Consider the following 14,854-nt stretch of genomic DNA (forward strand, 5'->3'; position numbering starts at 1 on the left):
CTTACATGAGAATGCTTTCTCACCTGTATGAATTTGAATGTGACTCATGAATTGAGATTTTCAAAGAAACGTTTTTCCACACGTCGTACACAAGTGAGGTTTGGGGCCTGAATAAATTGTAGTGTACTGAGACAAATTCCCACCATTTTTAAACTGTTCACCACATGTCAGACACAAGAAGGATCTCTCTCTGGTTTCAGTTCTTGTAAAATCTTTACCAGCCAATAATACAACTTAAACTTATAACTTTTTTTTATGACAGCAGTCACACTCATAACTTTTGTGACTATTTTTAAATTGGTAGAAGTATCTAACCCCTAAATAAATCATACCATTGAGATATGTGAAAAAATTATTGATTCATAGTTAAAATACTCCTGGATGTCTTTATTCTAACCAAATTAAATCTCCGTTGGAAGCAACAGAAACCTAGATGTAATGTATGAAAGCTGCTAGTGGAAGAAGAGTCAGTGAACCCTGACCTTTTGTGGAAAAGATGACAATTTACACATTTGTCCACTCATCTCTTTCTGGTGCCCTTATGTCTTTTAACTCCACACTTCAAATTTAGCAAAGTATTACTATTTTGATTATGATGGTGTTAACATTTTGTGTTTTGCTGTGAATGTTGCTTACGATTGATTTTCATTGTAATAATGATCCAGCAAGTCTACAAGAAAGCATTTGTTACTTCATTAAATGATTCAGGTAGTCTGAAATGCTGTACATGTTTTTTTTTTTTTTTCCTTCTACAGGTTTTATCAATTCTGGCCTCTGTTGTACTTCCCTCCAGCAGATGGCGATAAAGAGCAAATGCGTTCCTCCACAGCCTCTCCTTGAACCAGGAAGAAGACTTTCTGCATCTTTTAGCGGCGTTAACTTTCTTCTGTTGTTTCTTCTGGGGTGAATATTTGTGTTTCTGCAGCAACAATGTCTTCATTTCAGTCTCTGAGAGACTTTATCAGGGAGCGACTGGCCGCTGCTGCTGAGGAAATATTTACAGAGTTTGATAAAACCATCGTCCAGTACGAGGAAGAGCTGTGGCGTCAACAGAGACTGCTGGAAATCCACTGGAAACCCCACATAAAGCTACAGAGAATAGGTATGATTAAAACCATCATGTCTTAAACTTAGTGACTAAACTATAGTGAGATGTGTCAAGTAAATGTTCTCATTGTACACACGTTTACAGAAATGAACGGGGCTAAAATATTAAGACTTAAAGTTGTTTATAAACTTTTAAGTAAAAAATGCGTTTTTGCAGGATGTTTTGTCTGTTTACTACATCATCTCTCAGTAATGTGGTTAAAAGGGACTATCTAATTTATAAACCGTTATAAATTATGATGTGAAAGAGAAGATGCATGGCTTTTCAAAATGCAAACAACAATCAGAAAAATGTGGCGTTGAAATCATGGGTTCAGCCCATCTGAACCCAGCCCACCTCAGCCCACCTGAACCCAGGATTTATAGAACCTTTGCTGCTATAACATCTGCAACTCTGCAGCAGTATACCTCTACCAGCTTTGCACATCTGAGGTTTGACAGTTTTGCACATTCTCATTTGCAAATAACTAAACCAATTGACCTGGAAGGAGAGCATCTCAGCGTATAAATTTCAGTCTTGCTTGATGTTTGTTTTTTTTAATTCACAAAAGTGTTACTGGTTTTCCTTTCCACACAATGAATTGTGGGTAAGAAAACTCCCAAAAAACTAAGCTTTAGTCTCATCTGACCAGAGCACCTTCTTCTATGTGTTTGATAAAGCACCTGAAATAAAAAAATTTTTTAAGTATTTTTGTTTTCTACTTGGATTAATCAAAAATGTTTTTCTTTCTGTCCAGACCTCACACAGCCTTATGTTTGGAAGGAGGATAATGTCACTGACCATCAGCTCCCCAGCCTAGAGATCAACTCCAGTTTGAACCTAGATGAGATACAACCTTTATGTATGCATGAGGAACTGGGGAAACCAGAACCTCAACAGATGAAAGAAAACCAAGAAGAACCCGAACCACCACAAATAAAAGAAGAGCAGAAATCGGTGGTAAAGGATGAACAGGAGGAACTCTTTATCAGTCTGGAGAAAGAGCAGCTTGAACAGCGTTGGCCAACTGATTCCTTCACAGGAGTCACTATTCATGAGAAAACGGAGAAGAGGAAACCAGAGTCAAACGAGGACCAACTCACCATCCAGACTTCCGCTGAGCCTGAGAAACAAAACCAGGGAAGGAGCAACAATGAAGAATCTGGATCAAACAGGGCTGACGAGCTAGAAGAAAAGAGTTTTCAGCATTTCAGAGTTGAAACTGGGAATGTTGTCGGTCCAGAAGCAGAATGGCAGGAGACAATGCACACAAACTGCAATATTTCAGCTTGTAAAGTTTGTGGTAAAGTTTTCGCTTCCAGCTATTTGATTGATCACATGAGAATTCACACAAATGAGAGACCCTTCTCGTGTCTGATTTGCGGAAAAAGCTTTACAATGGCGGCTAGATTGAAGGTTCACATGAGAATTCACTCGGATGAGAAACCTTTCTCATGTATGANAGTCTCTGAGAGACTTTATCAGGGAGCGACTGGCCGCTGCTGCTGAGGAAATATTTACAGAGTTTGATAAAACCATCGTCCAGTACGAGGAAGAGCTGTGGCGTCAACAGAGACTGCTGGAAATCCACTGGAAACCCCACATAAAGCTACAGAGAATAGGTATGATTAAAACCATCATGTCTTAAACTTAGTGACTAAACTATAGTGAGATGTGTCAAGTAAATGTTCTCATTGTACACACGTTTACAGAAATGAACGGGGCTAAAATATTAAGACTTAAAGTTGTTTATAAACTTTTAAGTAAAAAATGCGTTTTTGCAGGATGTTTTGTCTGTTTACTACATCATCTCTCAGTAATGTGGTTAAAAGGGACTATCTAATTTATAAACCGTTATAAATTATGATGTGAAAGAGAAGATGCATGGCTATTCAAAATGCAAACAACAATCAGAAAAATGTGGCGTTGAATTCATGGGTTCAGCCCACCTGAACCCATGATTTATAGAACCTTTGCTGCTATAATTTCTGCAACTCTGCAGCAGTACACCTCTACCAGCTTTGCACATCTGAGGTTTGACAGTTTTGCACATTCTCATTTGCAAATAACTAAACCAATTGACCTGGAAGGAGAGCATCTCAGCGTATAAATTTCAGTCTTGCTTGATGTTTGTTTTTTTTAATTCACAAAAGTGTTACTGGTTTTCCTTTCCACACAATGAATTGTGGGTAAGAAAACTCCCAAAAAACTAAGCTTTAGTCTCATCTGACCAGAGCACCTTCTTCTATGTGTTTGATAAAGCACCTGAAATAAAAAAATTTTTTAAGTATTTTTGTTTTCTACTTGGATTAATCAAAAATGTTTTTCTTTCTGTCCAGACCTCACACAGCCTTATGTTTGGAAGGAGGATAATGTCACTGACCATCAGCTCCCCAGCCTAGAGATCAACTCCAGTTTGAACCTAGATGAGATACAACCTTTATGTATGCATGAGGAACTGGGGAAACCAGAACCTCAACAGATGAAAGAAAACCAAGAAGAACCCGAACCACCACAAATAAAAGAAGAGCAGAAATCGGTGGTAAAGGATGAACAGGAGGAACTCTTTATCAGTCTGGAGAAAGAGCAGCTTGAACAGCGTTGGCCAACTGATTCCTTCACAGGAGTCACTATTCATGAGAAAACGGAGAAGAGGAAACCAGAGTCAAACGAGGACCAACTCACCATCCAGACTTCCGCTGAGCCTGAGAAACAAAACCAGGGAAGGAGCAACAATGAAGAATCTGGATCAAACAGGGCTGACGAGCTAGAAGAAAAGAGTTTTCAGCATTTCAGAGTTGAAACTGGGAATGTTGTCGGTCCAGAAGCAGAATGGCAGGAGACAATGCACACAAACTGCAATATTTCAGCTTGTAAAGTTTGTGGTAAAGTTTTCGCTTCCAGCTATTTGATTGATCACATGAGAATTCACACAAATGAGAGACCCTTCTCGTGTCTGATTTGCGGAAAAAGCTTTACAATGGCGGCTAGATTGAAGGTTCACATGAGAATTCACTCGGATGAGAAACCTTTCTCATGTATGACTTGTGGAAGAAATTTCAGTGGTGCAGCCTGCTTTTCTCGGCACATGAGAACTCATACAGGTGAGACGCCTTATTCATGCTTCTGTGGAAAAAGATTCCCACAAAGAAGTAATTTCACTAAACACATAAAAACTCACATGGGAGAGAAACCTTTCTCATGTCTGACTTGTGGAAAAAATTTTAGCTCAAAAGATAGTTTATCTCGGCACAATAGAACTCATACAGGTGAGAGGCCTTTCTCATGTTTGACTTGTGGAAAAACATTCAGCTCAAAAGATGGTTTATCTCAACACATTAGAACTCATACAGGTGAGAGGCCTTTCTCATGTTTGACTTGTGGNGTTTATCTCAACACATTAGAACTCATACAGGTGAGAGGCCTTTCTCATGTTTGACTTGTGGAAAAAGTTTTGCAGATAGAGGATGTTTATCTCGGCACAAAAAAATTCATTCAGGTGAGAGGCCTTTTTCCTGTACGACTTGTGGAAGACGTTTTATTCAAAGAAGTCATTTGACTTCTCATATGATGACACACCGAGGTGAGCAGGTACGAGCTTGTGATGCTTCGTTCGTGGAAGTACCTCAGAACTGCCAGGAGGGAAATTGAATGTCATAAATCTTAATATATGTAAACCGCCTCTATTGATTTATGTTTCTACTTTACTCTTGCTCCCTTCTGAAAGCAGTGACTAAAGCATTTTAATGACCCTCCCTTGCACTTTTGAACTCCAATCTATAGTTTTTAACACATTTACCACAAAACACTTTATTGCACTTTTTTTTTTATTTCAAACCGTTATTACCCATAAAAATCTTTTATCATTGAAAATCAAAACTTGTGCTATTCTTCATCTTGGACGTAAATAAGAGCCTTTAGCTAAAATCAGTCTCCTCCGCATCCGAGGTAGTGAATAATCACCTACAGTAGCAACTAAAAAAACACTTCACATGACTTTATTTTGATTAAACAGCTTTGGTGTTTTGTTATTATGAAATTTTATGCAAATCAGGAACATCATCTGTCATCTTTCCTAGACTCTATTCTTGTTAATCTTTTTTTAATGTTTTTTTTTTATTTATTTTAGTTCTGAACAGAAAATACTTTAGGGAAGTAGTTTTCACTTTTGCATTCCTACTTTTCCAGTTCCTAACTAACATGCTGTCACCAGCTTGGATCCTTCTATATATTTTTTTGTCAGTAAATTCAACCCCAAGTTCAGTTAACTTCAGGTCCAAGTTGTGCTGGGACACAAACACCAAACTGAGCTCTAGATGTCCATGGTAAGATGGTTGGAAATGACTCTCTCACCATAAACATTTTTTATGTGTGAATAGCAATGATTCAGTATTTTTGAACTGGAAGTGTAGACAGACACTGACATCTAGTGGAAATAAGTCAAATTACATCTGAATCAGAGCTGTATATTGCTGTTTTTTAAAAAAAAATTATTGATGCTTACATTGCTATTCTTAAGTGTTTCTTGATTCTAATGCACTTAATCTCATTTGTATTTTCATGCAAAGAACTTTAAATTGCACATTAAAGGTTTTAGAAAAATAAACAGGCCTTGAGTCTATAATATTTCTCTGCTTCAGGTCATTGAAAGGAAACTCAATGTCAAGGCAATATATGTAAAAGAGGAACAGGGACGTCTTACTAGATTGCTGTGGAGTCGACCCTTCCAAGATATTTGGTTTGTGTTTGAGACAGCAGCTCTAATAAAGGTGGAGCTTTGAGAAATCAGAGTTTTCATTGGGAGCGACCGGGATTAGAAATTACAACACTGGAGAGACATGTTAATTTGATCAGTTTGACAAAAAGTTACATGGACGTGCAGAGAAAGAACAGTGGGCAATGTTAATAGAGCTGCTGGGCAGGAGGAGAAAAAAAAAAAAAAACGGAGAAGGTTTATGGGCAGAGTGCAGGAGAACATGCAGGAGTCTGCCTCTGCTAGCCTTTGGGACTCTTAGTGCATCAATACAATTGGTGTATTTTTTCCTCCTTTGTTTAATCTCAACCACAATAATCACAACTATGCCTGCTGTGTTTGCTCTATTATTTTGCTTGATATTTAACCCTTTAGGCCCTTATCTCAGTCTTGTTGGGATAAGCTCCGTTTTTTTTGTTTTTTTTTTACATCTTAACTTTTCAAATGTACTCTTTCTATAATAATTCATTCCTCTCACTTAAATGGTTGAATTAGGTTTTACTTTCAGCCTTATGTTCAAGTGTACTGACTTTCTTGCTGTTTACTTTATGAATTTGTCTGACAAGTCTTAAAATTCTCACCAAATTGTGCAGGGATCCACGTTAAATTTAATTCTGCTCTGAATCCAGTGATAGCTAGCATCTTGCCTTGTATCTGAATACACATGACGGATAGTTATTCATAAAAAAAGATTAAATGCAGCATCTTATCTCAAACTTAGTTATTTAAATTGCCAAACGTTCTGGATAAACACCCATGTTGTCATGAATTATGATGAACCTGACTTAGCTTGAGCTATTTTACAGAGAGGACGTCTGAGTCTCTAAATAAATGAATAAATGCAAAGCTCCTGTAGGAGTCAAAGCAACAATAAAATATGACCATGAGTGGAGGAGATGGCTGAAATGAAATGGATGTTCAACAAGCGAGGAAAATGTTTGGCATCATCACACCTCGTGACTAAGCTTTTAGGTCAGAGTTCATTCAAAAAATTTTTACCCTCTACCAGTGGGAGTAGATTTCTACCAACATTTGTCTAATTTAGCCATATTGAATGACAACAACAAAAAAGCACCCAAGAAAGCTACATCTTTCTAAAAAGGTTCCTTCAGTGAAGAAACAATTTTCTTTCACAAAGCAGGAAGTAACACCAAAAGACTTGCAGATATATTTGCCGTATGAGATGGTTTCTATTACGTTTCGACTCAGGGGGCTGAACACATCATTAATTTGGTTTGTTCCTATTGGTCCAAAAACATTTGAAAGCCATGCATTTACTTATCACTTCACCATTATGCACTACTTTGCGGCTGTTTATCATCTAAATGCAAATTAACTTCTTTGAAATTTGAGGTTGTAACGTGACGAAGTAAGAATGAAAGAAAGATACTTTTGTGAGGCACTGTATGTTGCTTCTTACATCTTATCTGTGCCATCAAACCAAAAAAGTTTGCAGACTAAAGAAAGTGTGTGGCATGAAGCTAGAAGTGTTCAGCCTGTGTGTGCGTGCGTGCATATGTGTGTGTGTGTGTGTGTGCGCGTGCGTGCATGTGTGTGTGTGTGTGTGTGTGTGTGTGTGATGAGGGGCTCCAACTCCCTCCACAGTCTATGGAACCTGATACTTGATGACTCCTCATCACAAGTATGTGAGTTTCCTTCTCTTGGAGCATCTGGCCTGATGCCCGGCCACATCTCCATCTTTGTGTGTGTGCTTGAGAGTATTACTTGTTACAATTTGCCCCCCTTTAATGAGTGGCCTCTTTGTGCACACTGAGACATTCTTTCTATGATAGTTGTGCTGTCACATTTGGGAGGAAAAAGACAACCTCTTTATGTTTGTTTTTAGCAAACTTATATTGATACTGAAAAAAGAAATAGTTCTCCATTACCTCTTCACTTTTGTGATTATAGAATCCAGGTCCATTATTTGGTTTCTCATGCCCCTTTCACACGCAGCTTAATGCTGTTCATTTAACGCTTACAATGTAAATCACCCTGGTTGGATGTTTGGCAGTGAAACGCTGATGTTTATGTTGTTATGTAAAGGCCTGAAGGTTCTTTTTTTTTTTGTGCATAAAACGGTAACGCCGCACTCATGTGCATATGGTCAGACTGGCCATTGACTTTCTTTGCAATTCTGTTTGATTCTCATCTCCCTTCAGTGCTCGATCTGGGATTTGTTTTTTACCAGAGAACGCTGGAGGTGAATGCGTCTTGACCAATTCATGGCCTTACTATAACTTGGGATATGCAGCTGGACAGTGATCTGAAGCACACCATCATAGTCGACCTCTGAATGACTCAAATAAGAAATAAAAAACTTACTACCATAATTATTGCAAATACTTCGTGGTAATTACTTTCCACATACGGCTAGCTTGGTACGATACCCTTCATAAATTTCATGAATGAATTTTTTTTTTTTTTTTCAAAACCGCATTTTGCAGCAACTCACCAGATTCTTGTGTGATATCAACATTTGTTTCGTTTGACAACAAAGAAGATCTCTCAAGAGGGAAAACGTTTCTCCAGTACCGTGAAACGTCTGCAAACTTTTTTGATTTCAGCTGCTGCTTACACCGATACCTCTGACCTGAAACTCAAACGGCTTTACCGCATCCTGCTCTCCATCTTTTTAATGACTCAACAGCCATTTATTTTTCATGTTTATGTACAAGATTCCTCCATGTCCTGTGTGTGTGTGTGTGTGTGTGAGAGAGTTTCAGAGAGTTGGAGAAAGCAGCAGGTATAATTGAAAACAAAGGGCTTCTTGTTCACAGCAGCAATTCATCCTCATTATGTTCATCATTTGTTTACACTGTTAACCCCCTCACTTCCTCCATCCCTCACTGTGGTGACACGTTCATTTAGTGCACAGTCTGTAATCAGTGTTTACACCTTTTCTGCCCTTCACTCATGGCACGATGTGCGGCTCTAACCTGCTGCTGTAAATTACCCTCTGACAGAGGGAGCTGGTTAATTTATACAGATCCAAACGTAAAGATAAACCTATCTGAGATCTCAACGAGGAGGCTGTAACTGGAGTTAATGTTGGGAAGCGGGATGGATGAGGTGAGTTTGATCATGATGACTTCCACGCGGGGGAAAGAGCAGCCGAAGGCCAATCTGAGAGGTTAATGTTTGAGGTGAGCTCTTGGTTTACAAAGAGACAGTCCTGAAAAATATTTCAGACAGACATAAAAAAAAAATAAGGGCAGAAGGAAGAGAGAGAGAGAGAAGAGATCAAGTGAGCGGCAAAGAGAGAGGAAGAGAGAGAGCAGGAGACAGAAAGTAATTGGTGCTATGATGGCTTCCAGCTGCATGGCACATGGCCAAACCAAGTTTTCATGCTGTGCACATACACCTACGGTCACACTGCAGCATGAAAACACAATCTTTGCTTTTCCTGAACATGTTAGTGAGCTAAAATAGTCTTGTTTGTTTTAATCTGAAAAATCTACCAAGTGATAATACTAAGGGTCACTTAATAGAGGTTGGTTTTTAGCCCATAAATTACAATATTTAATGCATCTCATCATGTATAACCGTGATGTGAATATAATGTGCTTTCATGCAGGGTTGACAAATAGAAATGTGTGTGTGTGTTTTTTTATTTATTATTATTTATCTGGATACATTAACAGCACATGTTTAGATATTATCAAGTTAACCAGTAATCCAGAGCAGACGAGATCGAGGACCACAGCGATGCATGTCTGAGATCTAATGATTGTTGACATGGGCATGCACAGCTGAGCTGGTATGAGATTCGCTCAGTATGCTAGTCTGGAGTGTAAACACCACACTGCTGCACTGTATTTACACAAAATCTTAAAACAGCAACAATAATGGTATAATCTAATGGCTTTATAAAAAGTAAAGCAACTATTTATACAGCTGCAAAAATAACCTGACATGATTATGCAAGGTTGTTGTTAAGGAGACACAGTTGCCTTACAGCAAGAAGATCCAGGGTTCGAATCCTGGCCTGGGCTCTTTCTGCATCCGTCATAGGGTTGCCACTCGTCCTGTAAAATACAGAATCGTCCCAAATTCGGCTGTTCAATGTAGAGTCCCGTATTGAAACGATACAGGACGGGGTTTGTTCCGTATTTCTATAAATGTCCTACTGACGCGCCCATCACACACATAAACACTAAGAGTAACAATAATGACAAAATAAAACAAAAGCACAGAATATATTAAGGTCAGCTCAGATGTCATGGTGGGAGCTACGAAGGATCCCCAGAGCGCTACAGACCGACACTGCTGAGATGGACACTATGCAGCCATGGTGAGCTGCAGTCAACACACATCTTTTTAAAATGTCCTCGACCCTATACCAGGTACTCAGAAGCAAAAATTTGTGCAAAGCTTCACACAGGAAGGGCCCGTGCACATATGGGTTTTCTCTGGGTTCAAAAACATGGCTGAACAGTTAATTGGTCTCTCTAACATGGTTGGACTAGAGTGCAACTGGGGTTTCACCACATTCATTTTCACACACACCCTTTAAGGTCCAAGCTCATGTGAAACCCGTCCCGCTGCAGTGTACGTCATGGTGTTTTCCCATAGGCGGTTTACAACAGCATAGTAAGCACAGAGATCATGGCAGAGAGGAACGACTGTTATGAGTTCATAAGTTCAGAGCAGGACAAAATACTAATTGGAAAACTGCAATATCTAATTTTATTTTCCATGTAACAAGGAAAAAAGAACAAGAGGTGTTGGTGGGAAGTTTGTGTGCTGCCTGTCTCGAACCAGAACTGTGCAGGGGTTTAACGTTTTGGTCCAATGTTACGTTCCTCTTCAAGGCTTTGGATAGTCGCTCCTCAAATCTATCCATCCTCCTACTTTCTGGCTGAAAAACTGGCTTCTGGAAGTTGAATTTTTGGGGCTGTTTTCCACATAAACAAGCACACCCACAAAATTCAGACCAGTCACACAATAGTTGCAGAGGAGGGCAAAAAGTTTGCCGGGGGGCGGCAGGGGGATTATGGCCTTGTGTGATTGACAGCAAAAACAGAAAGCAGAGGCCAGCATTTCAATATACAAGGTTGTCAACTCTATTCAGATTAGTCTAACTGGTAAAAATATTCTATTTTTGATGTGGCGCTTCTGTGTCTAATTTTCTAATGCCGCCCTGGGCAACCGCCCACATCTTTGTAAAGGAAAATAACCCAAGAAAAACTTTTTCCACCTTTAATTAGACAGACATTTATCCTGAAAAAGTCCTTTTAGAATCAATCAAATCTGTAGGAAGAATATGGAAATTAATCTTCAGGAGCCTAGCTGCAGTAGGAGACGCCAACTGCTCGAGACCAAATCTCCATGACAGCCGCCCATATGGGCAGATGTGAGCGGGGTCTCGGCTGGGATACGTGCTCGAGTGTGAAACAAAACCTGACATCTGTTTGATAGACGATAAATTAGCAAGTTTGTCTGCAACTGAGGAGTGACTCTCAAAACTAATTGCTGGCGCACACACATGAACACACAAGGCTAGACAGCAAAAATAAATTATGAAAAAAATAACCACACTTTATTGAGACAAGCTGTCATAAAGTCAGGAAATAACAGTTAACTCTTTCAAATTTTTTTAATTTTTTTTTTTGCAGTTTTGCCTTTATTAGTTTAATTCTATTAAATGTTAAAATGAAATTTAAAAGTGAAAAAAAAACACATATATGTTTTTTTAGTGGTTTAATTTCCAAGCACCCAAGCTCTGTTAAAATGATTTAACATCATTAAATCATTTTATTAAGAAAGAAGATGAAGGGATTGCCGAGAAGCAGCTAATATTAACTTACTGCATATTTTATGACTCGGAACATCAAAGTGCTGAGCAGTTCTAATTTATCAGACCATAAAAAACTTTTTTCTCATGAAGGGAACATTTTTATTTATTTAGTTATTAAACAGATGTTTCAACCAATAACTCATAAAATGGGATCTCATCCTCCAACTTATCTCCATCATTCAGTGACGACATCATTCAGTGTCATCACTGAATGATGCTTTGCCAAATCTGCTCCAACAGTCTGGTTAAGGACCAGAACAAACAAAAAATAATTTTAAACATTTACAAACCCTAAATGGATCAGGCAGACCTGTCAGCTTGATGGCAAAAATGATTTAGTTGTAATTGCATTCCAGTTGTACATCTGCCGGCGACACGCAGGAAGCAGAAATTGAGAAAATGCATCCCAAAATGCTGCGAGATCATTTGGCGAGTCAGAAGATTGAAAATGCAGCGGAAACGATTTACAGTGCCTTGGCAAACTATTCATCGCAGCCAAGCCTGGTTAAAAGGTGAATTTTGTTAGAAAGGTTCAGAGCTTACTTTGAGCTTTCATCTCCATCTCTGAAAAGAATCTTCCTGCCAGATATTCAGCCGACACCTTGTTTTACACCGCAGGTTAGAGTAGGACTGTTCAGTAGCAGCGTGGCTCCTAAACAGGGCTTCAAATGGCTAATCCTTTTCTTCATGTTGTCAAACTGGCTGCTGTTTGACATTCTCTTAGCTCCTTCCTCTGTCTTCCTCCAGTTCAACCCGATCAGAGGCTGCCTCCACTAAGCTAAACACTTGGCAGCTTCAGAGCTTCAATTCCCTCTTATTAAAAACTAGATTTTCTTCTTATGACTCATCTGCTTCGCCATGTGGCTGTGATTTTAAATGCCATTGGAGTCCGAGATAAAAACCCAAATCCTTGTTTGGCTCAGAGAAACTGGAAACAGGAGGTTTGTGTCTCCCTCTTGCATTGACAGAAGCCCACTGTTCTGCATTCAGAAAGGCTTTACGGAGGGAATCTTCAGCGAACATGAAAATGAAAATGATTATTATTATTGACATTAATTACCCCAGATACATTCAAGCTAATCTAACTTTCTTTTTTTTGGATTTTTAAGCTACTCGGGTCGCCGCTTGTTGAAATTGTCTTACTCTACAGCGTGAAGGATCCACCCGCACGAGGAGTTTCACTCACGCGATGACATCTGGGCCTTCAGTCGTTGACTGGGAGAGACTACATTGTTCCTCGTGGTGTTTATTCTCTCAGTAGGAGACGGGCCAAATCCCAGACTGTATCACGGTAAATTAACATTGCATGAGTTGACTCTTCACTTTCACAGCCATATGAGCAGTTATCAGAGTGACACAAGAGAGTCTTATTATGCATGGTAGTAAATGACTAATCTTTAATGAGACCCACATTTAACCTTCTAATGGCTCTTTATTAGACTAACGAGCTATGCCCCAGTGTGATGTGCATGTGTGGAAAAGACGAGCCATGTGTGTGTGTGTGCAGACTGTATGTGAGAGCAGCAGCGAAACACTAATTAAGCTGTTGGATGGTACGGCAGATCAGGCGGGGGCCCCCTGCAGAGTTTTCGGCCCCTGTAGGCAAACAGGCTCCATCTCTCAGCCAGCCAACCCAAATACATCCCAGCTCAGGAGCAACACACCTCCGCTCACTACGGCTAAAAAAAGTGAAACCCAGACAGGCTCTGTTTTCTCATGACACATCTCAGAGGTATTTTGTTGGTATTGTTGTGATGCTGTGTGTCTTGGTGTGGATCTTTGCCAGCTTTGTACATTTAAACTTTTCTTTGCAAAGTAGCTGCCATTCAGATTTGATGGAGAACATCCGTAAAAATCAACTGTCAAGTTTTTGACCCGAGCATTAGCTGAACCGTTCTAACACGTAAATATAATCTTATCATCTTTAATGTGTTAAGAGTGTGTCTAATGTCTAATACAGTATCACGGGCAAGAAGAGGGCCCTCTATGGGCCACATGAGGAACTACAAGTCCAACAGTAGGCCATCCATCCAATATCCACCATCTCCCAGTGCCAATGGGAGCTGCAAGCTCTCCTGATCTACATTACAATGCAGTTTTTGCAGTTTTAGACCATGTTGTTAGGATTTCTAGGTGTCGTCGACACAAGATGGGGTCGGCGGGTAGACTGTAGCAGCATAGCTGGTCCCACTAACACTGAAGCATGTCTACCTGTTTACCTTTCTTGGTGCAACCGGTTGCACCCTAAAGGGAAGAATCCCTTACCACACATCTCACCCCATCTTCCTGGCTGCTTGGCAAGTCAAACTACAAACAAATGAAAGTGTAGGTCAACCTGTGGATCCCCTCTCTGCCACTAGCAACAATGAAACAAAACCACTCAAAGCAGAACATTAAAATATACAACCATAATGGGCTAAATTTTACAAAAATGTATGAGCAATGTATAATGTTAGACTAACTGGAGAGAATGTACTAGAAGTATGTAGAGCTTTTGTTTACAGGAGGCCAAACGTTTCCAGCATATCTATATACCAAGACAATGGGTGTTTTTTTTGTTTTTTTTTTTACATTTTTTACATCTCCTTCAATTCTACAGGTTCATGTGTTTGAGAAAAACAAAGATAAAAATAAGCCAAATATAGAGGATGCAAACAGCTGCTATCACTGAGTTTGTTTTAACACAGAGGGCTTTTAGAGCAAATGACTTGCCCTACTCATTTATTAGATTATTGGGACTAAATGACTCCCAACTGCACGCTGGAAAATTCTCATTCAGATTTACACATTTTGTCACATGTCAAATCTTAATTTATTCTCTCTGGGTTAAACCTGTGGAAGTGGCTTTTATGTATGTGCCATTTTTGCTTCAGTCATACCGACGCACTTGACTCTAACTGAATGGACTCATAGCTTGCCCTTTTTTTTTTCCCCACAGGTGCTCATAAATGCTGTTCGCCCCACACGCAAATAGTAGTTTCCCTTTTCAGTTGCACGTACCTTTGTGTTTCATCATGTGTCCATGTGAAATATGTGCATGCATCACAGCATATGGCATCCTGCAGTGGTGCTCTGCAGGCCTCTTAAAATGGCTGCTGGGAGGCAGAGGGCTCCTTTGTATTAATGGTGCACCTTTGATTAATCTCAGCAAATCTGTTCCCCATCCAGTGGTCGTCAGGCCTGGTTCTGAGGCACGGAAACACACACATACACA

At 39.6% G+C, this 14,854-nt stretch overlaps 2 protein-coding genes across 2 annotated transcripts; both read left to right on the forward strand.

The window, feature by feature from the left end:
- Positions 1-788: 788 nt before the first annotated feature.
- Positions 789-2,536, forward strand: LOC103142987 (zinc finger protein 420-like; the record flags this gene model as incomplete). Its single annotated transcript, XM_007559335.2, has 2 exons — positions 789-1,102; positions 1,845-2,536. Coding segments are annotated over exons 1-2 (864 nt in total), but the record flags the coding sequence as incomplete, so codon positions are not given.
- Positions 2,537-2,550: 14 nt separating this feature from the next.
- On the forward strand, positions 2,551-5,697 carry LOC103142988 (zinc finger protein 570-like; the record flags this gene model as incomplete). The annotated part of the gene is made up of 3 exons (XM_007559336.2): positions 2,551-2,709; positions 3,427-4,424; positions 4,487-5,697. Coding segments are annotated over 3 exons (1,409 nt in total), but the record flags the coding sequence as incomplete, so codon positions are not given.
- Between the last annotated feature and the right edge of the window lie 9,157 nt (positions 5,698-14,854).

Source organism: Poecilia formosa, unplaced genomic scaffold, assembly GCF_000485575.1.
Source record: "Poecilia formosa unplaced genomic scaffold, Poecilia_formosa-5.1.2 Scaffold103, whole genome shotgun sequence".
NCBI lineage: Eukaryota > Metazoa > Chordata > Actinopteri > Cyprinodontiformes > Poeciliidae > Poecilia > Poecilia formosa.